Source organism: Anser anser, assembly GCF_964211835.1.
Source record: "Anser anser genome assembly, chromosome: 1".
Taxonomy (NCBI): Eukaryota; Metazoa; Chordata; class Aves; order Anseriformes; family Anatidae; genus Anser; species Anser anser.
The window spans coordinates 64,709,330-64,734,226 of NC_139720.1; the positions used below are offsets into that span (position 1 = coordinate 64,709,330).

Consider the following 24,897-nt stretch of genomic DNA (forward strand, 5'->3'; position numbering starts at 1 on the left):
GAGAAAATTCCTGATGTCTTAAATGAAACAGGAATGGTCCTTTTCTGTCATTTTCTGGCTTCATTGGCTCCTAATTCCAGCAGCAGAATTGCAGCTGAGACACAGGTTAAGATCAAGAAATTCTTATTCAACATCTGCTGCAGAGTCAGGCTGGATCTCATTTGGGAGACCTTTATGATAATGTGACAACAGCTCCTATTACCATCAAGGCTAAAAGTGCTTCCAGGAAGCAAGTTGTCTGATTTGGAAAGCTCTGATCTGTTCACAGCATTTCTGGCAGAGTCATTAATACCAGACTCTGTGCTGCACAGTGTGAAGGTTTTGCTGCTGTCCCTTTTTGATATGTTTATGCTAAGATGGGGGTCATCAAGTCCGAAGTGATCCTGGGATGATTCCAATTACTTATTTTGTGCTGCAAATGTCTTTCGTGTGTTTGTCTCTGTATATCATACAATGGGGAAGGTTTTTAAACCCCAAAGCTAAGCTTCTTGGGGTATGAAACAGCGACTGTTTTTATTAACAGCCTTGTGCAGGACAAGTGAGAGTGCTGCTGGCTGACCTCTGCACTGGCCCCAGCAGCAGCCCTGGCCTCACCTGCAGTCCAGCAACCTGTCTGCTCCAAACATTATGAAAAGTCACTACAGAAACCCTTCCAAGTGAAAACTATTATTGTTTCTCTGGAGGGATTCTAAAGCCCTGCAGTTAGCCTGGCTCTTCCATGTCTGCTGAGCTTGATCCTAACCCTCACTTTAGCCAACTTACTTAGGAACCTGTATCTTCCATCCAGAAAACCCATCCCTGGCATTCAGCTTAGGTGCAGGAAAGAAGGAAGCTGAAGAGAAAAGATTGCCTTTAATGCCTCATATTTCAACAGGGTAGAAATAAGAGGTGTTGTTAGAACAGTAAAATGCTTGAGGGTGGATTTGGAGGTGATAAAACTTGGCCCTGGTGTTAGGGGTGACGTTAGCTTAGGGTCTAGGGCATCAATGCTTGAGGATATTCCAGATAGGTGTTGGTATGCGTGGTCACTTGCCTGGCTGGTGGGTGTCCTGTCACATAAGAGAGTTTTTTTTGTTATGGTCCAGCCTTGCAGAAGCTGCTGAGCAGTGCATGATCCTCAGTTGTGGACACCAGCAGCAACAGGATATGGGAAACTGGTTTGAGAAGTTTTAGTGAGGCTTTGAAGGCAGCAATTAGCTCATAGCACTGAACGTAAAGCCAGGATGTTATTTGCAGTTTGGGGTGAGTTGCAGGGGGAGGGGAGTTAGGTTTGATATCGAGATTTGCAGCAGCTCTGAGGCTGGATGGAGTGTGGTAATTGAGGTATATAGTATGAGGCCAAGTGGCTTCAAGTCCACCTGTGACTGGAGACCTAGAATGTTACTTGATAAAAAAGACAAAGCCCATGAAGCCAAAAGCAAGGCCAGCGTTGAGGTGGCTGCTAATGCCTGAAGTACAGCTGAAATAAGAGTTAGTGGCTCAGGCAGCAGAGGAGTTGTAACTCTGACAGTCAGACAGCACAAATGGGGGTTTCTGCTTGCAAGCACAAGTCTTCATTTGCACTGAGCTGGAAATGTGGTTACTGTGCATGCCTTGCCAGGGTAAATGTTATGGTTTTCAGCAGGACTGAAAGTTATGTTAAGACTTTGCCAAGTCTCTAGGGCTAGGAAGAAGGCTGATGACAACAAATGGAATAAAAAACCACAATAGTTTGGAAATGTGTGGCAGTTGTTGTGAAATATATGAGGTTAGATCTGGAGTTGGGGTCTTGCCTGGCATAGGATGAACCCCAATGAGTGTTATTAACTCTTGCAAGGTTTCTGCATTACTGTTGGGCTGTAAGGGTATGGTTTGTCCCAAAGCTGTCAAGGATTATTAGAGAGTGGCAAAGAGTAGGGGTAGATGTGAGTTATGGTTGGGTTTCAAAATGTGTTTGCTAATGAGGTCAGATTTTTTCAGCCCATACAATGCTTGTAATGTAAATTAGATGACCGAGGCTATGAAGGAGGTCTCTATATCTGTGATTGTGTAGAGGAGGGGAGCATACAGAAATTAAAGTATATGAAAAAAATCTTAAGAGGATAACAGGTTCAAAACAAGCCAAGGACGTGGCTTGCAACAGATAACTGATCTGGGGAGCTTGTTCTGTAGAATGTTGTGTGTGTGCTTAAAGTTTATGCAGGATCAAAGAGGGTTTTTTGGTCTTTAAAAAAAAAAAAAAAGCAAAACAAGAAAACAAACAAAAAAGATATCCAGGCTACTAAATATGCAGAAACCACATCTAATCTGTTAGCTAGAAACTGGGAAAAAAAGTACCATCTTATCCTTTTCTTATATGCTTTACTAGGCATTAATTTTTGGACACTGCTGGATAGAGGGTCTTGGTTTGGACACACTGTGTGGAGCAGTTTGGCCCTAGAACATGACCATATGTAGTGTTTAACCTGTATTCAATCTTGGAAGGTGTCGACAGAGACTATACTAATGTAGACAGAGAATTGATCAACTATTTGGAAGAAGAAACATGGTGAAATAGTGACAGTTTTTCAATCTTAAAAAAAACACTGTTTAGTATGTTCACTGAATTACAGTCTTTACAAGTACACATGAATGGGGATTCAAATAAACTCTTTGCAAGTCAGAAAATGAATACTTCCATCCCTGAAAGGTGCTGGATTTTCTAATATTCCCAAATACCGTAAAGCTTCCAGTGAGATAAATGAAAGCCACGTTCACTCCAGTGTGTTGCTTGGCAAGGGTGATATGAGAAGAAATCTGCCCATCGCTCCCTCTCTCAGCTGAGGCAGAAATGAAAGTGTTGGGAATCCCACTGTTCCTAAGCACTGCCATTAAAGCCTGTCCATACAATCTTGTCTGCTACAGAAAATAAGTAGCTTCTCCAGTGACCTGTCCTAGAGAATACAGATTTCCAGTCACTGCGACTTGTGGCATCCCAATATCTGCAATGGGAAAGCTGTTGTGATACAAAAACAAATCCTAAACCTCTGTTACAAAATTCTTGCTTGAATTAGATGCAAGTTGAGGAAGAAAGCAATTAGAAAGGTTTGGAGAGCTACCCAGCTTTGTGCAGTGTGCTGAAGTGCAGCTAGGGTATTAGCAGGGTGTTGACTGGTGAGCTGTCACGCTTCAGACGTTTTGCACAACATTTCTTTATTCCCCCATTCTTGAGGGGAAAGAAGTAGGAGGCCTCCGAATAAACAGATTGTGTTACTAACACCGTGGTAAGACAAGGAAAAAAGCCCATTGTACAGCATGCCTCAAGGTGTGTGAAACATTAAATCCTGCCAGTAATTGCAAACTAAGAAAATGTATTTCTTTCTAACTGCATCTTTGTAAGTCAAGTTATATTAACTTCTTCTGGCATCAGCCTCGTGTTATCCCTTGGCTGATCACTCTGGTCATGAAGCAGTCCGCTTTGTGTTGTTGCATTAAATAGCTAACACATTTCTGCCTTGATGACATTGTCCTCTGGTTGAACTGTTCTCTCTGTAAGCTGACTTTCTGCTTTTCTTTGGTGTTTCAGTCAGGTAAATGAGAATTCAGCCCTGCAGAAAGCTGAAGAAGTGCTTATAAAAATTTTTATCTATAGATTGTAAGAAATGGCACATACGCCTTTTCATATGGATTTGTGACTGTTTTTGGAGCAATGCATTTAATCATCGTGGTTGCAACATCCAAGGGGACGAACTGCAGAGAAGCACGTGGCAGACCTGTGCTGGAGATGTGGGTCTCTGTGCCAGCCACTTCTACCAAGGCAATAAAGTGTAGTGACTCCTCTGGTATGCGATTTGCACTGACCTTAGGCTGGGAGTTGGCATTAAAATGGACCCCTGCAATATATCAGCCTTTAATTAGCCAGGTTTGGATGTGCTTCCTGAGTGGAAAAGGTCTGCCTGTTTAGTCAGGACTTTCTTCTGTGTGCCCGAAGGTGCTTAACTTCTTCAGCCCTATGTACTGTCTCTCTGTGGGGCCCACAGAATTGGGGCCCACATCTGTACTAAAAGGAAAACAGCAATGTCTGTCAGAATTGCCATCAGGTCCACCCAGGGCCAGGCAGTCCATATTGTTAAATGTAAAATGTTGTTATTGTTATTATGCTAGGAGGGTGTGTGGGGGGGAGCCTGTTAGGAAGATGACGCTGTAGAGCAAAGGCCAACCTACAGTACCGTTATGTTCCCAGAGGAACCTGCTTTCCCAGAGTCATGTGAAAGATTTGAGCATCTCCTAGTGAAGTTTTCTTGGTTTAATGAACAAATGCAGGTGTAGGTAGTGCTTTTCTGGAAGTCAGCTGGAGAGGCATTTTTGGTGGGCCATGGTACTTGCTGATGTGCTGGTTCCACCACAAGCCTTCCCTGCTGAAAGCTGGTGTTTGGAGCAGCAGGGTGCAGCTGAAGCAGAGGCCATCAACCCCTGTAGGCAATGCATTTTGTTCTTCAAAACATGCTAACGAATGAAGGCTACACCACAGCCTCTGAGGCAAAGCAGTGTGCTATGGGTGGCCCTTTCACTCCTGCCTGCGTAGGGTAGGGGGAGGTGATGCTCTGCGGTACAACAACCATTTCCAGAAGTGTTATCACAGCGACTTTTATAACCTCTGGGTTTTTAATTTCCTGAGGATCAGCATCTCAGCTGCTGCCCAGGGGACCTTCCATCCCTGCTGCCTCAGTGGGCCTTTTCGGGAGCAGGCCGGGAAGCTCCGGGCGAGGGGTGGCTGGGGTTGAGCTGAGCTGAGCACAGTGTTTGATCACAGGGCATGCTTCTCTCACAGCACACAGGCCTGTGGAGAGGAAGAAAAGTACGAGATCAGTACCAGGTTTTCCAGTATTGCGAGTCTGACAGCAGGCTTGGGTTTCACAGGATATGCACAGGCTCTTTGAAAGTCTTCCCTCTTGAAGAATTTGACATATTTTAAATTCTTAGCCACAGAGCTGAAACAACTGCTAGAGCCATTCACCGGATCAGAGCTCTTCTGGCAGTGCCCCCCTGTGCCCCTGCTGCATGCCAGCCCACCTTCCAGGGAGTTACCTTGCTCTCCATCAGGCTGCAGCAGTCTTTTGGTACTCCTCTGCTCCTGTCCTCTACTACTGGCAGCTCTTTTCCCCTAGATGTGAAAGTTTTGATGAAAGGGTCTGCACAAGCACTTTCCCCATTCTGAGTATTTTCTGCCTAGCTGATGTTTGGATTTGAATGTTAAATTGGAATTAGTCTCTCTCTTGTTTGTGTATTCTCACTCCACTGTCACAGGATGTGCTGGATAGACACAGCATGATATTTTTCTTCTAAGGCTATGAAAAGAAAATGTTTAGGCTGACAACGTACAGATCAGTAAAATAAACTCATGTGGGAAGGTATGATTTAACTGGCAGCTCCCCAGGGAAAGCACAAATACATACAATTTTAAGACAACACCTTTAAATAACACCACCTGGTTATAATTGCAACCACATGTGTCCTGGGAGGACATTGTTGTGAAGTGGCTCATCAAGCACATTTGGCTTTAGGGCTTTGTAGTGGATGAAGAGAGCCTGGAGCTAGAGTCACTTCAGCTGTTAATGCAAGTGAGAAGCTCTTTTCCCTAATAAAGGCATTCTTCTCACCATTACATGAAGTGAAAGCTCCCTGAGTAGCTGGCAACAGGCAGTCTGCCTTCAGAGAAGACCATTAACATCATCAGGGATTTCTGAAAAGACAACAGTCTTCTTCCTGATTCTGGGACCCCCCACCCGTTTACATACAACTCCTTCTTTTCCAAAGTACCAGTTTAGTGCATTTCTGGTACCCATCTTCTAGATAGGTCCATCTTTTTCGCAAGCAGGAGAATATTTTTTGCCCTTGCCTTGATAAAATCCTTAGTGCAGTAAAGCCTTACATTTGTGGGCGTATACCCCACTGGTTTTGTGGGGGAAAGGTGGACCCCTCTTATTTGTTGGGGATGTGATGCGTTGTCCCAGAAGTGGACAGGCTGTGGGTTGCACCACTGTGTGCACCTAGAACAAATAGTTTCACTGGCCCTCACTTTTCCATGCAGCCTTGGTAGGGCACGGTCTGAGTCTTGTGATCACTCAGTTTTGAAAAGAAATCTATAATCATTCCCTGGGAACTGGGGAAAAAATCTTAAAATGCTCCAAAATCAGATAGCAAATGAAACTCCTCATAAATTTCTATAACTATATATATATATATTTTAAGCTAGTTTCACAATCTTCATGTGCTCAGATCGTCTGGGTTTGGCAGAGCTGAGACTAGAGCTTTTCCAAGCTCGTTAGTCTCTATTACAGCAAAGGGTAACAGACAATCCCTGAAGTATTTTTATGTTGTATTGTTTATGGCTTTAAGTAGCACCCTTTATTTTCATTTTTTTGCAGTAGAAGCAATCAGGTGAGATAGTTGTTTTCTGCAATGGGTTCTAGATGTGAGTCATCCTGTATTTGTCTTAAATAAGGCATGCAACGGTACACTTATACTAAAAAATTTAAAACTAAACAAACTGGATTGCCATGACAACACCTGCTACCTACAGAAGTTTTGTTTTTCTGAATGTGCCAGAGATTATGAGAAGGGAAAAGAAACACTTGACACCTGCTGAAACTTGGATTTCCAGGTTCAGTTTGCAAATAAAAAATGACTCTGCTGTAATGCAAATGTTGTTAACCAGCCTGGGGGAAAACTGGTTGCCAATTAAGAGGCAGATTCTTCCAATCACATCACTAGTAATACTCTGCCTTGTCTGAGATCAGCTGATGAGAGGGAGATGTTATAGGCAGGGATTTTTCTCCCCTGGAATTCCAAGAGACATGAACAGCAATATAGAGAAGATCATTAATTTAAAATGTAATTCACTTAGTCAACTAATTAAAAGAAAATACTTTTGTTGCCATTTGCAGGTAGGCCTCTGAAACATAATTAGCTCCTGGAATCGTTCCACGAATCTTCAAGTACTCAGAATTTGCAAATTATCTCCTTGCCATGTCAGCTTTGGAGAGAATGTTCTTCAAACATTTCTCGGGCATCCAGCTTTCTCCTTAGTGTCGTGATACAAGAGCCACACAGATACGGAAAACTACCACGTGCTTTTGAGATCCATAAGTAAAAGCAGCACGGAGTTGTCACTATCTATTATTAGCATCTTGTTATTTTTCTGTTACTAGGACCTAGAATAGCGATAGTTTCTACTGCTTTATTTTGTACAGCCATCAATCTCATTCTAGGACAGTTTGCCAAAGCTGAAAGCATATCCAAACTTTTACTTGGATCAGAGCTCACTTGAGACTTTCTTGCGGCTTAAAAAGTCCTGCTAAAGTCAGGCAGCAGCCTCCTGGGACTTGCTTTCTATGTCTGCTTTTGGCACGTGCAAGTTCAGGGAGAGTTCAGGCTTGACAATGAGAGACCGGGCCAAGGATTCTCTAGTACAACTTCTGGAGATGTGAACCAGTTGACTGTGCAAAGGCAGCAGTGACTGTCACAGGCTTTGAAATAGTTCACTGCTCTTGGCAGAGTGTATTTAGGATGCTAATTATTGCCATAATGGAACAGAGCAGTTGTCCATCTCCTTTGGGAGCTGCCTCTGGCAGTGAGCTGTGCACGTGGCTTTTGAAGAAGGTGAAAACCCTGTAAGCACAGAGAAAAGGAGACTTGTTTATAAACCTCTCCTGGTCAGTGCACGTCTCAGAGTCTGTCCTCTCATCTCCCACAGTAGTGTGACCTAACCTTCCATCAGAAATGCTTTAACATACTCTAATCTGGCTACCCTGAATTCCTTTTAAAATTTGTTAAACTGACTCAATTTGTTACGGCAGCAAAGTGCTTATTTCTTCCGTGCTGCACAACGATTTATCAGTTCATGTCTTACCAGGGAAGATGCAGAAAAGTGTCTAGTCTGTCTTTAGCTGAAATGCTAAAGCTTGCACGGATCCAAAATATCTTGTCTTTTTTTCCTGCCTAGAATCACAGAATGGTTGAGGTTGGAAGAGACCTCAGGGTCCATCTGGTCCAAGCCCCTGCTCCAGCAGGGCCACCCAGAGCAGGTTGCCCAGGACCGCATCCAGGTGGCTTTTGAAGGTCTCCAAGGAGGGAGGCTCCACAGCCTCTCTAGAGAACCTGTGCCAGCTCTCCGCCACCCGCACAGCACAGAAGGGCTGCCTGGTGTTCAGAGGGAGCCTCCTGTGTTCCAGTTTGTGCCCATTGCCTCTTGTCCTGGCACTGGCCACCACTGAAAAGAGCCTGGCTCCATCCTCTTTGCACCTTCTCTTCAGGTATTTGTAGACATTGGTGAGATTGCCCCTGAGCCTGCTCTGCTCCAGGCTGAACAGGCTGAGCATCTCACAGGAGAGGTGCTCCTGTCCCCTGCTCATCTTGGTGGCCCTTCACTGTACTCTTCCTGGTATGTCCATGTCTCTCTTGTACTGGGGGGCCCAGAACTGGACATAGCACCCAAGGTGCAGCTTCACCAATGTTAAGCAGAGAGGAAGGGTCACCTCTCTTGACCTGCTGCCAGTACTTCACCTAATGCAGCCGGGAATATCATTAGCTTTCTGAGCAGCAGCAGCACGTTGCCAGCTCATGTTCAGTTGGTGTCCACCAGGACCCCCAGGCCCTTTTCTGCCAAGCTGCTCTCCAGCTGGGCTGTCCCCAGCACGTCCTGGTGCCCGGGGCTGTTCGTCCCCAGGTGCAGTACTCTGCACTTCTCCTTGTTGGACTTGATGAGATCCTGGCCAGCCCACCTCTCCAGCCTGTCAGGGTCCCTCCGGATGTCCGCACGGCTCTCTGGTGAGTCAGCCAGTCCCCTCAGTTTTGTGTCAGCAGCAAATTTAATGAGGGTCTGCATTGTCCATATCGTTAATGAAGATGTTAAGACTGGAGCCGGTACTGACCCCTGGGGTACTCAGCTCATTACTGGCCTCCAAGTCGACTCCGCACTGCTGCCCGCTACCCTCCGGGTCTGGCTGTTCAGCCAGTTTTCAATCCACCTCACTGTCTAAAAGCCTGGTCTGTGTAAGCAGGAGAAGGTTTGCAGTGTGTTGTGGTTCGTTAAACAACGTCCATGGATGTTTTGGTGCTTATTGAGAATGGTAACATGCAGGGCTTAGAAGGACAGTTATTCCAAAAACTTGGTTGAAGTACAAACCTAACTCAGTGCTTCTGAAAATCCTAAAATACACACTTGTAACAATATTATATGCCGTGACATTATTCAGATTGGTATAAATGGATACGCATTTTAGTTTAAAGCTAGGAATGGATCTCGGTTTGGCTTTTAAGTAGCTGTAAATAGATACTGGCAACCTTTTCCGAGCTGTCGCTGTATTAAGAGCGATGCACAGCTCTGCTGTTTTCCAGCTGAGCAGAGGTGTGGGAGCACCGCGTATAACTTCACTGCGAGCACCCCGGTGTGAGCAAGCTGCACCAGGTTTTGTGTTGCTGGGTTTCTCAGTAATGCAGGCCAGAAGAGATTGGCTTGTTAATTAAAAAAAAAAGACTTTTTTGTTTCTTCAGAAATCGCGAACAATCAAAATTTGAAGAATTTGGATAGAATTATATTGCTTTTTTTGAGGGATGCTTTCTTAAATAGAAACTGGCCTTTTAATCACTGTTGCTGTTAAGTGAGAAAATGCATTTTCTCTCACTTTTTTCCCTGTTTACTACTTCAGGGAGGAAAATGGCGGAAGGGAAGAGAAATGTGCCAAGTGGTTGAAACCCTTAAAGATATGGGGATACATCATTTTCCATCAGAATTGTGAAATGAGAATGATTTGGGGGGAAATGGGAATGTGCCTTTTCCACTGTTTACAATGAAACATTATTCCAACCATTTAACCTTCCCAGCTTTTGAGTTACTGTGCAGCTGGAGATGTTTGGTTTTTTGGATGAGAAGAAAACTGATATCCTAACTGTTTGTGGTTATTTCAAAATGTTTTCACAAAAATGTAGGCCGGTTTCATCCCCAGGTCTTGGCCCAATACCCATCTGGGAAATTCCATCCTGCCCGCCTGAAGTCACATTTAGCCTCAATATCTTACCTCTCCTGCCACAAATATATTATAATGCTGTAACTGTTGTTGTAAAGGCTGCGTTTTGACCCCAAAGGGGCAGGTTTTGAAGTGGCAAGTGAAGCAATTCTCTGGCTCTACATCTCTTGGGGATCCTTTGTTATCATTTTAATAAACTTGCTAAGGTACCATGGCAACTGGGTGTGATAACAACAGCTAAAGCAGGCGGCTCAGATGGAAGAAATCCTATGCAGGATAAAATATTCTATCTTTCTTTTGTTTTTTCTTTTATTTTGTATGTGCCTTTTTTTTGTGTGCTGTGTACAATGTGGACTTTTCCCTTTTCAAACGAAGGAAGGGTTTGTCTATTCAAAGGCTCTTGCAGTTCTGCTTGGTAGACTTCATGATTACTGCAATAATCTCCAGCCTCAAACGTATTTGAACTTCTGTAAATGTGGTTTGAGGGAGAGGCTTTTTTGGGCAAGTAGGTGCCAAAAAGAAAAAGGCTGGGGGGAGAGGGGATGTTTTATTATTTATTTATTTTTCTTTAACCAGGTCGCACCCATGCTGTTCGTGCTCAGACCTCTGAAAGCCCTGCATACTTCCCATAGGGCAGTGTCCCCATTTCCATTCTCCATTATTTTCCTCTCTATAGAGAATACCAATTAATGAAGATTACAACAATTTAAAAGGCTCCCTACTTCTCCCTCACTTTTGTGGTTTTCACCAGTCCTGATAAACTCTAATGGGATGGGGGGATAAACACCCTGTGCCTCCTTTGCTCTCTCTATTCTCTCTGTGCCAGGATGCAAAGAGAGAAGGAGAGGTCTGACTTTAAATGCTCAATATTGTGCACATAGGTGGAATCCTAAATTGGAAGTTACGCCCAGGTAAAAGGATATTTGGAATTGCAGGAGTGATGCAATGTGCTGTGCAACAGATGGATACACCTATGTACCTGCTTAGTTATTATTCCTTTGTCGTTGAAGCTGGTAGCCAGTCAATACAAAGTACAACATTTGAGTGCAGTATGAAGATATGTGAAGTTTTCTGAAGGCTGATGCATGGAAAACACACAAATGTTATTGGTCTTAGGCTATTTCTTTAAACGGACTCTTGAAGTTGTGCCCACCTTCCAGTCCCCCCAGTCCCTCACCACATTAGCATGTCTTTATTGACAGAGAGGTATAATGTTACCTGTGTATGCATAGCTATTTTTTTCCTCCTTCTGTCTAGTAAGTGGTAAATGCCAAAGTCTCAGTCTGTGTGAACTCAGCTCTGTTTTGGTATAAGGAAAATGTTTCATGGTGTTGGCAGCCATGCCCTGTATTACATTACCTGTTTTCTTTTGCAGGTTTCTAACTTACTCCTACCTTCTGGCCTTCAATGCGTGGCTTCTGCTGGCACCGATTACCCTGTGCTATGACTGGCAGGTCGGCAGTATCCCTCTGGTCGAGTCTGTCTGGGATGTGAGGAACTTGGCCACAGTCTTGCTGGTCGTGGTGCTAGTGTTACTCAGCCTACACTGCATTGCTGCATTCAAGGTAACACAGAAATAGATGCAATACAGCATTTTGTTTAAAATCTTTTGTTTCCTAATCTTTAGATGAAGTGGTCACTAAGCACAAAATTTCCTCCCAAATAAATTGGATTGAGATGAGAAAACACACCACTACATAACTAAAGCAGGCAAGTTTAACCCATGAAAATGCCCCTTTAGCTGAATATCTCAGTCTCTAATTGGTTTGATTTGAGGGCAAAACTTGGCCCAGAGCCCTGCCTTTGATTACTGTTAACGATCCAAACCTGCTGAAGTTGGTGAGAGTAGTCTCAGCCTTCCCCATAGACAGTAGGCTCTTTGCCACTTGACTCAAACAGGACTGGGGACCGTCATCTGCAGAGCCCTTTGAAAATGAAATCAATTATTGTAGCTGTACCTTTACTATGCTAGTAAAACCTGAATGTTGGATGCATCCTGATGAGAAGTAAGGGAATGCAGGAAGTTTGAAATGATCTGGAAAATGTTATTTAGCATAAATTATCTAGTTGGTAATCCAAGCTTCACGTTTCAGCATTTCAGATCCACTGTTATTGCAGAAATGAAAGTGGGGTATACCAAGCTTTTGAGGGGCAAGAGAACAGATATGGACTGACATGGAAGGGTGTCTTTGTAGGTTACATGGAGTAGCAAACTATTCCTTGTGCAGTTGTGTTGTGGCAGTTTCTTTAGGAAAGGTGTATATAATAATTTTTGAAATAGTACAAAATTTCTCCTCCTTAAATGTAAATGTACAACTCAGTCAAAGACGTAGTAGAGGAGTGACAGGTTTTTAATACCTATGTCACGCTAAGCCATGCAGGTCATATATATGCTTCGGTCTACCCTACTAGTCTTCTCTGTGCTCCTGAGAGAAAATGAACCAAACAGATTGAGGCTGCAGTGTCATTAATTTAGATTATACATTGACAGGTGCTGTATGGGAAATATGGGAAAATACCCTGTTAGGTATTCACTAGTTCCACCTGCAGGTTTTATATCATCTTATATTCCTCCTGCTTTCATTACTCACTGTTAGAGATACCCAGAAATGTTTGTATTAGACCTAATCCTGTTCCCAGGGAAGTTAATGAGAAAATTCTCATTACCCCAGTACTGAACACTTCTGAAAAACCTTATTCCACATTCTTTGAAGTTTCAGTTGCTTTTTATTTCGTCTCCTGTTGTCAGAATTGGTACTGTGTACAAAATTAATGTCATTGGTTTGCTCGGAGAAGATCTTTCAGGATTATCCAAAGACATTTTATGTTACATTAATGTGGGTAAAATGATAATCCAGAAGAATTCCTTTGGGTAACTAAATTGTGTGTCTTCTGTGAAAATGGAAAACAAAGTATTTCAAAAACACTCTGTGCATTAAATACCTAGATTTCACAACTTTTTTTTTTTACTCCTGTGCTTTTTTTTTAAGGCAAAACAATTCAGTCTGGATTTAAGAATGCCACTGTTTGATTTGAAACTTCTATTTTTTTTTTGGTGAAGATAAGTTCACTGTTTTACTCTTAACCACCGCTAATGTTGCTTTAAGCAAAGTGAATTTCACTTTCCAGACATTCACTTGTTGGATGTCTTGAAATTCATTGTGTAGATTCCCATATGTTTGCTCTTGAAAACCCCAAACACTGAATGAATTAAATCCAAAGTGATTCACTTTCATGTTTAATGCGAGTAAAACTAGAATAATCGCATATTCTCAAAAGTGCTCTGATCAGTCTCAACTTCCCAGCAAGCCCACTGTGAACATGGACCCTGGTAATGGTTCCTGAAAGTCAACTTGGACATGCTTCTCCCATCCTTAGGTATAATTAGAAGTAGCTGAAATATTCTGATTTTCAGAAAATCTAATTTTCTGAAGCTATTTTCTGTTTTATTTTTAGCAACACACAGAACAATCCGATTAGGATATTGCCATTAGGTGTTATGAAGTTAATTATGATGTACTGAGCAGGAAGAGACACTTTTCCTGGAAAAAAAAAAACACAACCCTGTTGGTTTTGGATACTCTCAGGAATGTCATCCACAGAGAGAAGAGGGAAGTTCAGGACACTTGAACTGCAGGCACAATTCATTATATTAGGCTCTTACAAAAGCTTCTTTCAAAATGCAACAGCAGTGGCTTTTAATATGACATCGATACCCCCAAGAGTTTCCTTCTGTCAAGCCCCTGACACTACTTCTCACTGTGTTGTAGTTGGTAGGTAGCATCACTGATTTTTCACATTTCATAAACTGTAAGAAGTCCTGGTTTCTGTTCGAAGCAAACACATTGCACTGTCTTAGCAGCCATTTTCTCTCCTTTTTCACTGAAAAGTCTAACCTGGAAGTAATAGCTTGCATTTTTCTAAGGAATGGTTTTACAGTGAACAGGCAAATAGTTTGTGTGCCTTTTCTTTGAGTGTGTAGGTGTGCATGGGTAAGAAAGGACAAAAACTCATTCTTTCTCATTGGCACTAATTCTTTCTGTGGCATGGAGGATGGAAATGCTAGAAGTTATTTTGGCAGAACTGAAGACACTTGTGCTATGAACACTGATTTCCAGTGGCAAGAGGTGGTGCGTGTATCCACAAAACAAGCTCGCAGGAGACTCGCAGAATATATTACATGGAATGTAATTAGAGAATGCATGTATTGGATTTCTGCCTGTGTTGCCATTGAATTTTAAACAGGGCTAATTTGTTGTTGACTTTCGTGATTAGGGTAATAACCCTTTTGGCATGTACGTGTGATGCTGATAAAGGACATCTAAGGCATGAAGCTTTCTTGTTCCGTTTCATTTTGTGAATGTTGTTATACCTCAGAAGGGGAAGAAACGGTGCAAGATTTCTACCCAGAAGTGCTTTGCTTGAAGCTTGTCTGTTAATAAATTGGACAGGGTTTTTATGTTGAAAAAAATGCAGAAATGGAAGGGAGCTATCCAGTTTGTTATTGTTTGGAGTGAGAAACCTAGCTCCTCCTCCTTCTGTGTTTTCACTGTAGATCTCCTTACGTAATGAGGAAGTTGTTTTAAAAATTTCTTTATTAATTCCTTGCATGTAATTTTTATTCACTGTGTAGTTTCATGTGGATAGTGCTACTCCCTCTTGCTTGTTGGCAAGGTGGAGGCTTGAGGGTGGAAAGAGCTTCCCTGTGAGCAGCTCCCAAGGAAGACTTGTTGCTCTGCAACAAGTTTAAATGCACAACCATCCTCTCATTCCTATCACAGGCGACAATTAATGACTGTCTTCAGGAGACCTGACAGGAGTAAAGAAAAGGCCTGCTCCTTGTCACACTTCCCACAGTCTCTGCTGTGGGAGTAAAGGACCTCGCTGTCATCTCTGGCCAAGATTTTTTCATAGTGACTAATGTGGAAAAGTTGCAGTCCATTGTTAAGCATCTCTGAAACCTTTTGAGACTTGATTTTTTGCCATGCAGATGCCCAGCATTCTCTGCAAATTGGTCTCTCTGTTTTAACCAAGGTGCCAAGAGTCATCAGTGGATTTTGACATCCTAGGTTCTGCTCAGTTCTTTGTTGTGAACTTCCTCAGCAGTCTGGCTGGGCGACGAGTAGCATAGTGGGAATATGACAAGGGCAGGGGACACTGTAGCAAGGGCTTGCATCCCAGAGATATAATAATAGTTGGAAAACAAAGATGAGTTTTGATTATTGTTCATTTTCAAAACCAGCCTCAGCTACAAGGAACGGACTCACTGTGTTTTTCACCTTTGTGACTAGGTTGATTACAAAGGTGTCAGTGAAATGGATGAGACACCAACTTGCTCTAGTTTCCCAGCAAGCCAGTTGGGAGGCCAAAGAAATAATCTGTCACAGAATCACAGAATATTCTGAGAATCACAGAATATATCCAATATATCCATATTATATCCATATAATCCAGAATATATCCAATATATCATCAGCTCCTAGCCCCACACATGACCACCCAGAAATCAGCCCATATCTCTGAAGGTGCTGTGCAGACACACACCTGATCTTATGGGGCAACTAAGTTCTGTGAACTAGTATTGCAGCTGTCAGGTACAGGAAAGAGCAGTACACTCCCGAAGTTGATAGGGCTAAGCAAGTACACACCAGTCTTTTTTCTTGGAGTGGGGTGGAAGTCAGGGTCAAGCTCTTTTTTGGAATCTTAACTAAATTTTCCAGGTTCCTTTCCATTTCCTGAACACGTGTTTTTCTAAGCTTCCTTTGCACGGTTTAAGCCAAGCAATTTTGTTTATATTTGAGATATTTATAAAAATTACGCATCATACATTGCCACGTACTTCAAATATGTAGTAGCAAAGAGAAAATATGAAATCTGAAATCATACAAAGTCTTTTCATAGTGGTGTTTTCTAGACCTGGATCTGAATGAGGAAACAACTGCAACTCCTTAAATTAAAAAACATTTATCACAAAGTCCCAGCAGTAACACAAAATAGTCACGGCTGTGGCTAAGGCCACTAACATACCCAAGGGCCCATAGCATTGCCTTTCTGTGCTGGAAGAAGCAGTAAGCACTTGGTGAACTCGAGAGGACACTTCTTGGCATATTGTCAGTATAACAATTATTTCTTTGACGTGTCATAATAATTCAGTGAGTGTGAAAGGGAGACCCTTCAGATGTTTGAAATGCCACTCTGCATGGCATTTTTAGGTCACTGCTTAATTAGTAGTGTGATTAAAATGCAGCTTGTCCTGTCGCTGTGGCTGTGAATGTATGTGCAGAGCACCTGATGGATCTGATTGCATTTAGGTACGGTACCAGCACTCCTGGGAGAACAGCCCCAGGCAGGGGCAGCCACGGGAGGGCTGGTGGTGGGAACACTCAGGTGTTTATGACGGGTTAATTCACAGCAAAGCCATCTGGAAATGTAACTCAAAATTGTGGCTAATATACCTGACCAGTCTGGGGGAATTTATCGTGCCTCATACAGTTCGGGGCTTGTCTTGCCCTTGACCAGTGCTCCTGAGGTAGCTTGTGGGGGCTCACAGCACTTTCCCCTAGCTCAGCAGGAGCACACAGTGCTGTGCAACAGTTTGTTCACGTGTGAGGAGGGAGTGCTGCTTATGTTCCAAATCAATAATAAAAAATAATCTCTAGCATCCCCTAGGACATATCTTTTTAAAGAATGCGCTTTGCTGCTGTATATGACAGTGCTACATATGGCACAGGAAGTTAGGATTTTCAGTTTATAGTCATTGCATGCAACTGATACAAATATATATTATTTTTCTGTTCTTTTATATGCTACAGTTGGTTATTTTTTACTTCAGAGCTAATTTTAATTTTAAGGTAATGCTGCCTCTTTACGTTTCTCTGCATAGTGCTTCTTAGCCAAGACAAGGCATTTTATACCAAATTATTATGACTTTAATTCTTGCCATAATTGGCATCATATTGTCATTTATCTGGTGCTTTATATGTATGAATATCGTCTAAGCATATTCCCGAGTCTCTTACAGAGTGTATTTCTTAGCTGTCAATGTTTAATAACATCAAGGAGGGGAACACATTTGTGTCTTCTCTTTGTGTGCATGCTTCTGTTGTTTTTGCTAGCACTCATTATGTGTATTCTCTCGTGCTATTTACTTTACCCTGCACTCCAGAGACCTTTGCCTGGTTTCCCAGGTTTGGCATTTCATTAATAAATCACAGCTTATGGACCTTTCTGGGGAACAGTAGCCTTTTATAATATTCTGCAGTAGTAACAGCACAGTTAGAAACTATGCCTTGCAAAATTCATATGCCACAACACTTGCAGAACAATACCTGCTTCAAAGACACTGCAAGGTGAATAAGGCTATTTATCGACTGAGTATATCTGACGAGCTGGAAACCACAGTCATTTCCATAAAAGGTCCATTTAAAATAAATCCTGCTTTCATTTTCCTGAGGGCCTACTTGAATTCCTTCCACATACAGAAGGTCAGGACTGATGTTCTTAATCCTTAGCAGTGAGGTTTTTCTGTGCTGCTTCTGTTGTTAATGTTTGCTTCGGGGAGAGAGTAATAAGCCAGAAAGACTCTGTTTGGTGAGGGCTGCAGGAAGGGGGGAGCCCCTTGAAGGAGCTCTGCTTGCCTCGCTGGCTGCCTTCCTGCTCCGTCGGATGCTGCGAGCGGATCAGCTGGGGATCCCTGGTGGGGCTGCAGACACACGAAAGCCTTCCCGGGGTGTTCGCAGCGCCAGCCAACGAACTCAAGCCAAAGAAGAAGCCTTCCTTAGCCTGTTTGTATGTGATTGCTGCCCTGCATTAAAAAAGAAAACACGGGAACTGCCAAAATACCTTTCGAGTCAGATTTTTCTTCTTGGTAGACGGTTGAAATAAAAGGTTCGGAGTGGGGTACTCTGAGTAAATACAGCCGTAGCTGAAGTAGCTCTGATTTTTCTCCCCATGAAGACATTCAGCATCTCACCAAATGGGCTCTTAACTCCCGCAGGAGTCTGTCGCACTAGGCAGGTGCCTTTCATAGGGGTAGTTACTTCTGCTGTGCTCAGCTTATCAGCACTGAATTGCTGTATTTTCAGAGACAGTCTTTTTGTTTGCTACCGTGTTCTTCTTCTGGTTTGAGTTAGTATTTCAAGGCCCACTTAGAGCTGAATGGTTTTGGAGAGGCACGATAGCAGGGGTGAGAAGGAAAGGGTAGGTAGAATGAGGACCGAGAAATTCATAGCTGGGGGTGATAATGATGCTCGTTGCTCTTAGCTGTCTGAGCTAAGCATTAGGGAGCCAAACTCTTGTGCGATTTTAATAGGATCCTCTTGTTCAGTGTTACCTCTTTAAAGACAAACCCACCATGAACAGTGTCTTTTCCAAAGATCATGCTTGTACATACTGCAAGCAGTGTGCATGTGTTTAAATTGTAGCTTTTTTTTTTTTTTTTTTTTATTATCCATATAGTAAAGCAATCTGCAGTCACAGAATAAAAAGGAAGAGGAAAAAACAACCACAAGGTCAAAAGCATTTTTTCTAATTCCTAGAGCAATTGATTGACTTTTGTATTTCCTTTTTGGAATGTTCCACTTCTGTTCTAAGGATACGCGTGCTCCTGTATCCTGTTCAGATCGGCTTGTGATGTGGTATTAGGAGCTGCAGAGATTAGGGGCTGGGAAAAAGAGCATATTTCTTCAGGGAATTTTAGAAGGCTGGGTAAGAAATACTGTAAACACACAGCTGAATGCATGGGTAGCTGAGGTGTACAGAGGAAAAGAAAATAGTATCAAAATTTTATGTTAGGATGCAGAAATAAAAGATAAAATATTAATAGAATATAATTCTGTGCCCTGCTGTGGGTAATGGAATTGGAAAACGACTACTTTCTGCTTTTAATCCATAATTGAGAGCCTGATTTTCAGAGCTGCTGAACATCTACTGTTTCCACTGATGAAAATGGATTTTTTTTGGTACTTTCAACATTTCTGAAAAAATAAGCTCTGTTTTACCTAGTGGTAGAGACCAGAACTTGCTTCTTTCTGAAAACAGGAAGTGACTGATCTCACCAGGATAGTCTGAGATATATGTGCCAAGGATTTCTTTTCAGATAATCCCTGATTAGGGAGCCAGTGATGCTTCCAGAGGTTTTGAATCTGTTTCTGACTGGTTTCTGTTTGCCTGCGTACCAGCTCCTGAACAGATACTCCTGCTGCTGAACTGGAAAGTAGTTTTTGCTGCTGCTGCCAAATATTAGAAAAGGGATCAGCATGTCAGATGGTTAATAGTCAGCAGTGGTGGTCAAAACAGCATTGGAAACCTCCACGGCTTCGGACTATCAGTGAAGTATAAAATTTGTTTAATTCTAGTCAGTAGTAACTGTGAGTGATTTTATCAGAACTAGATGGTCACCAAGGAAAACTTGAGTTATTTTCGGAAGACAGTGACTTGCTAAGCCTGGCATTCATGCAGCTGGCACTACTGAAGATACCGATTTTCCGATCTTTTTAATTTTAATTTTTTGGATGAGGTGAAAGAATAAAAGTCCTGATAAATTGTGGTGATTACACAATTTGTGTCTCCTTTTTGTAGGAGCAAGTTGATTAAGCCCAGAGTCAGAGCCAATTTTGAAACTGGGCAGTTACCTTTGCCTTACCAAATGTTTGCATTTTTCAGACCATCTGTTGACACCTGACTTTTGGCACCGTTTGCTCAGGCAGCAGAGCAAAACAGTCACAGCTCCCCAGTGCCCTCCTGTTTGGCCACAGAAGATAGACGTACGTGTCCCATCCTGATTTCTGCTGGTGATCTAAAGAAAACCATGCTGATGGGACCTGGGGCACTGTACAGCTCTGTCATCACCTCTCGGTCTGTGTCTGCATCAGAGAGGTGGGACTGGGGAGCACCCGGTGCTTGCTTCTGCTAGCTTTCCATCAACAGCCGCTTCTTCCTGTGGCAGAGCGAATCCCTAGGGTTGCTTCCTGATGAGCTAAAGTTTGCTTTTTATCACTTATGCATGAATGCACGGTGAATTTGGCATGATTTTACAGAATCCCTTTTATCTTTAATATTGCGTATGTGGAAGTGCAAGAGCAGGTGCTGTAGATCCTGACCTCATGCCGTGTGAGATGCTACCAGTGGCTTGCACAGGCTGGTAAGGTGTCCCATTGCCGAGCTGCTCGTGGCTTCATGAGTGACTGATACAACAGGAGCAGGTGAATTAAGTTTGAGTGCGGTCTGCACTAAGCACTTGCACAAATGGATTTTAGGAATAAGAAGAATTCTTCTGAAGAATTATAATCCCGTCTGTGATCTGCAGATAGGCTTGGAGCTCCTTTGAATCTTTGTCTCATTTAATGGATAATGTGCTTACCTCCCAGGCCTGAAAGCGTCTGAAAATGTGCAATAGCGTTTGTTGCTGTTACACAGCCGTGCACTACCAACTTTCCTGGATGCCAGCGTCTCTGCACTTGCAGCCAGATGTTCCAAGCATAACATCTCACTGGCTGCGACGGACCATCCAGAGCCCCCTGGCAGAGGGTGATTTATGCTTCTGGTAGGAAGGAAGTCTTTCCTCCATGGAGCTGTTGGGTCTAAATGGTGGAGAGGTGACGCTTGCCTCATTCTCAAAATAAGCTGTTAGAGGAAGAAATTAAACCCATTTGATTTCCACCTTCTCGTTGAACAGGCAAGCATGTATAAGCACTTTCAGAAACTCTTCAGGTTATAACAGAACTGAGTTTGCTTGGACTTGTTTGCCCAGCTGCTGTCTTCCCTGAGCCAGGAGGAAGGCTGTCCTTGCAGCTCTGCTCTTGGATGCCTCAGCTCTCGGAGGTGCCAGGGAGTGCGAACAGGAGTCTCGCCATCACTCTGTAAGGCTTGATGGGTCTGGCACCTCAGACCATGCCTTCTTAATGGGAAAGATAGGGAATTGCTTATGCAAGTCCATAGTTTATGACAGATATTTCAAAGCAGTCTGTGTACATCCTGTACTTGTACTTAGTGGGCTATGGCTCGCAGAAGACTTGCGATATAACAGTAGTAAAAAGATATTTATTTCTAGCTCAGGAATATGTCTTATGAGTAATACCGTGGAAGCTCTCTTTCAGTTGTAAACTCTAGACTTTCTTCCTTTCCTTCCAAATTGCCAAGGAAGCAATTTTTGAGATTTATTGCTATGTTGATGGTTTTTGACCTGGAAATGATTCTTTTCTGTTTTGTCTGAGATAGGGTGGCGGCATTTTGTCTTCCATCTGGGAGAAGGCATGAATTCTTTAGTTCTTTGATAAGTGTATGAAAAGTAGCAGGGTTAAAAATTCCTCTTTATTGGTTTTGGTTACAGTATAATGAATGCCTAATTATAACTCCAGGTAGATGTGAATATGAAACCCCCCACCAAACAATATGATATAAGAAATGCTATTCTGTTTTAAAGTTAGTTGGTTTTTAACAAAATGAATCATTCTAAGATTAATTCGAATGTGCCTTTTTTTTTCTTAGAGACCTGTGACAGGTAGGAAGGAAAGTCTAATATTTCCAGGAGAACGCACGATTTTTAAGATAGAAGGAATTGTCTCTCTGTAAAATGAATGAAGTGATCTGTAATTTCAGTCCTTTTTATTTTAAGGGAAAAAAGACAAGCAGAATTCCTTACCCCTTTAAAAGCTTTTACTATTGCTCTGGGCACTTGGAATATGTTGGCTCTGCCACCTTTAGCTCAGCTGTCTCATAAGTGGCTCAGATGACCAGAGTAATTAAACAGTAAGTCACCAACCAAATAATTTTGAAAAATGTAACAAGCTGCATGTTGTCTTTGTTGTTTCAACAAAACATGGAGGGCAATCTGCTATGGCTTGTGTTCGATGGAAGATCCTACTGCCAGGCCTCCCAGGCAGGGCACAGCAGCAGGGCATGTGTGTAAGCACACAAAGTGTGCTTACAAGTTTTGGAAAAGATAATGGGTGGGTGGAGGAGAGAAACCCAAACCCCGAGCTCTGGAGTGGCTGCGGGATGAGAGCCGCTGTGGGATGAGAGCCACAGTGGGATGTCTCGCCAGCGAGACCATGCGTAACACAAAACCAGCCAAAGCCTAGCTGGGGCCTTTTAGCCATGGTACAGTGAGGGGAACGTGTAGGGTGGGGATGGTAAGGGATGTAATGGGAATGGAAGTCACAGAACCAGTGGGTTTCATTTCTTTGTCTTGTGCATTTGTTTTAGAATAACAAAGACAACACATATTGTTTCCCCCTAAAACAAAAAATAACCGCTTTGTTATTTTGGCTGGGGTGCCATTTTGACACACGGGGCTAGAGCTAAACCATAGAAGGGTTTAAAAACACTGACCTTGTGTTCCTAAAATGGGAAAGTTTAAACGCAACCAAACAATGCTCAGCCCAGTGCCCTTAAACTTAAAGGCCTTCAAGGACCAGGTCTTAACAAAAGCCTCTGCCTGAACTGAATGCTTTAAAAAGGGTGCTGCCAGATACGTCTTGTTTCAGAAGGCAGTGGCGCCACAGAGGATTCTGCTTCTCCGCGAAGCTGTTGCACAGTGCTGCTTCCAGTCTCGGAGCCCTGCCGGAGGGACTGAGCTGGCAGCCTTCAATGACATTAGTCCAGAGCTGTGACTTGTTGTGCGGAAGAAAAGGCCCACAATACTGTTTTCTCCTTCAGTCTGGCCAATTCCCACATTTTCCTTTTTCGCATTGGATATGCAGGTTTTATTTGTCTTTCTCCAGCGTTCAGTTTCTTTTGCTTATCTGCAGCGCTGCAGCCTTGAGTAACACCGTGTCCTTCCCAGAGAGGTTAACTAGAGGTTGCTTCCCCAGTTATTGATTTAACAAACAACAACTGGGGAACTATTTGATAGCTGGCTCATTTTAGAGCAAGAGTGTGTCGTGGGGAACATTTTCTGCATTAGCCGTGCACACCCTCTGGCCCAACATACATTCTTGTGCCTCTGGGTCTTTGTTGTCAGACTCATGGGGTAGAGTGATGGCAGCACGTGGGCACCAAAATTAGGCCAGACAAGGTGGGAAGGGAAAGTAGTGTCAAGGGGCAGGAGAGGAATGGAATACATGTCCAGAGTTTTTTTGAGCTAGGACTGATAATTTGCTGCATTCAGAGTTGAGAAATAATTTTTAATCCGTTCTTTTTTCTGTCCAATTCCATTGTAATTACAAGCCCAAATGACCATTACTGGGCACCTCTGCTCATCAGCTTTATGGATTGGTGTCAGTTTCAGCTCTGGGAATAATGTATTTTAGGTTTTGCTGTGACAGCAGGAAGGCAGTAGTAACTGTGTTTTAAATGCACTGAAAAAGTAGACAACAAGCAGGTAATTGTGGTGCTGCTTAAAGTGGGTATTAATAAAGGTGCCTGGAGAAATGAATTGTTTCTCTCCCTGCCTTGTGTTTCTTCTTCAATCCAGGGGAAGTCAGTGCACTTTTTTTGTGAACCAGCAGTTCACTAGGTGTAGAAAGACTCTCTGTTAAAGCAACATCAGGTCCTTTTTTACTCAGGGGTTTCCAAACACTCTACTTGGTGGGGCCCCAATGCTGAGGGAGAGAGTCTGTTGGTTCCCTTCATTCTTGGGGGCAAATGCTCAATGTGTAACGTCTTTGCAGTGCAGGACTGCTGATACCTTTTTAGAAGTTGGTACTGGTCGAAAAGTTGCCTTCAGAAAGTGATTGTTTTCCTAAAACATTCTTCCAACTTAGTTTTCTCTCTGTGGCAAGTATATCTACATCATTCAGACTCAGTCTTGACTTTTATCTATGTGAAAGTCAATCTACGTTTTTTTTTCTCCTTCTAAATGGTCTCTGGTACCATTCATGCTTGTACAGTGGTATCTCTTTCTCAAAGAGTGTTCACCTAACAGGCTAAACCTGGTAATGCAAACTGGTACGTAAAGTCTGCGAGAAGGGTATTGCTGAGTGGTTGTGAGAAGTAACGTGCCGCTGGTGTGTTTGAGAAGCTATGAGGATACTGCTGGTCATTCTTGCTTGTGTGACAGCTGAGGCACCAACATGGTCCACCTCTGGACAACCTTGATAGCATTACACACTCCGAGAAGACATAATTTGAACCACCTAAACACAGTTTCTCTGGACCAGAGGTCAAGAAGACCCTGCAGCAGGTGTATGATGTAGCACCCCTGTAGTCCCTTAGGATGCTTAGTCACCTGCCGAGTGTGCTTTTCATTGACTAAAGTGGTAGATTAGATACTGAGTCCAGCCTAAATGGCTAGCTTTCAGATGGCTAAAGTTAGAAAAGATAGATCCTGTCCTCAGTAAATGTGCTTAGTATGTATAAATGATTCAGTCCTGTAGTTGTAGTGGGTTGATACGTGGCTGTGTGCCAGATTAGCCTTCTAAAATGTACCCTTGATTTTTGTGCCCATGGAAAATGTTCATTGTCTTTTCCACAGAACAGGATTTTAACACTGGGACTTCTGAATTTCAGTCATGGATTAGGGCAGTGGTAACTGGTGTTGCAGTCTCTAGGTGTGCAAAAGCAAGGCAGGCTGTACTGCTTGGCCCCACATCATTGACTGGACTCCGCTCCTCTACTCAAAAATCTCATTCAGTGTTTCTAAATTTAGGCCCCCCCACCTAAAGCTTTGTAAGTCAATTTGTTCTCTGAAGCTGAGAAATTGCCCAAAACAATTAGAAAGTACTACAACCATTAAGCAATTCTGCTTGCATCTGTTTCTAAATGTGACAAAACGAGACTTCTTTAAATGGATGCAGAACGGTGCTGTGGTGACTGATGAGACAGCAGTATCACAGGCAGGGCAGGAAAGCACAAATGCCTGGCTGGATGATTTTACAGACCTAATACTACATTTCTGTTAGCCTGATTTTATCCTTTGAGATCACCAACAGAAAGCACAAAATGATTCAACATCTTGGGGTGGAGCTAATAG

The 24,897-nt window shown here is 42.9% G+C and overlaps 1 protein-coding gene across 1 annotated transcript in view; it reads left to right on the forward strand.

Annotated features, from left to right (window-relative positions):
• The window catches only part of TMTC1 (transmembrane O-mannosyltransferase targeting cadherins 1), a 153,817-nt gene that overhangs the window by 58,549 nt on the left and 70,371 nt on the right, over positions 1-24,897 (forward strand). The window contains exon 8 of the mRNA XM_083831087.1: positions 11,362-11,551. Coding sequence (XP_083687213.1) covers positions 11,362-11,551 — 190 coding nt within the window. The remainder of the gene's footprint in view (positions 1-11,361; positions 11,552-24,897) is intronic.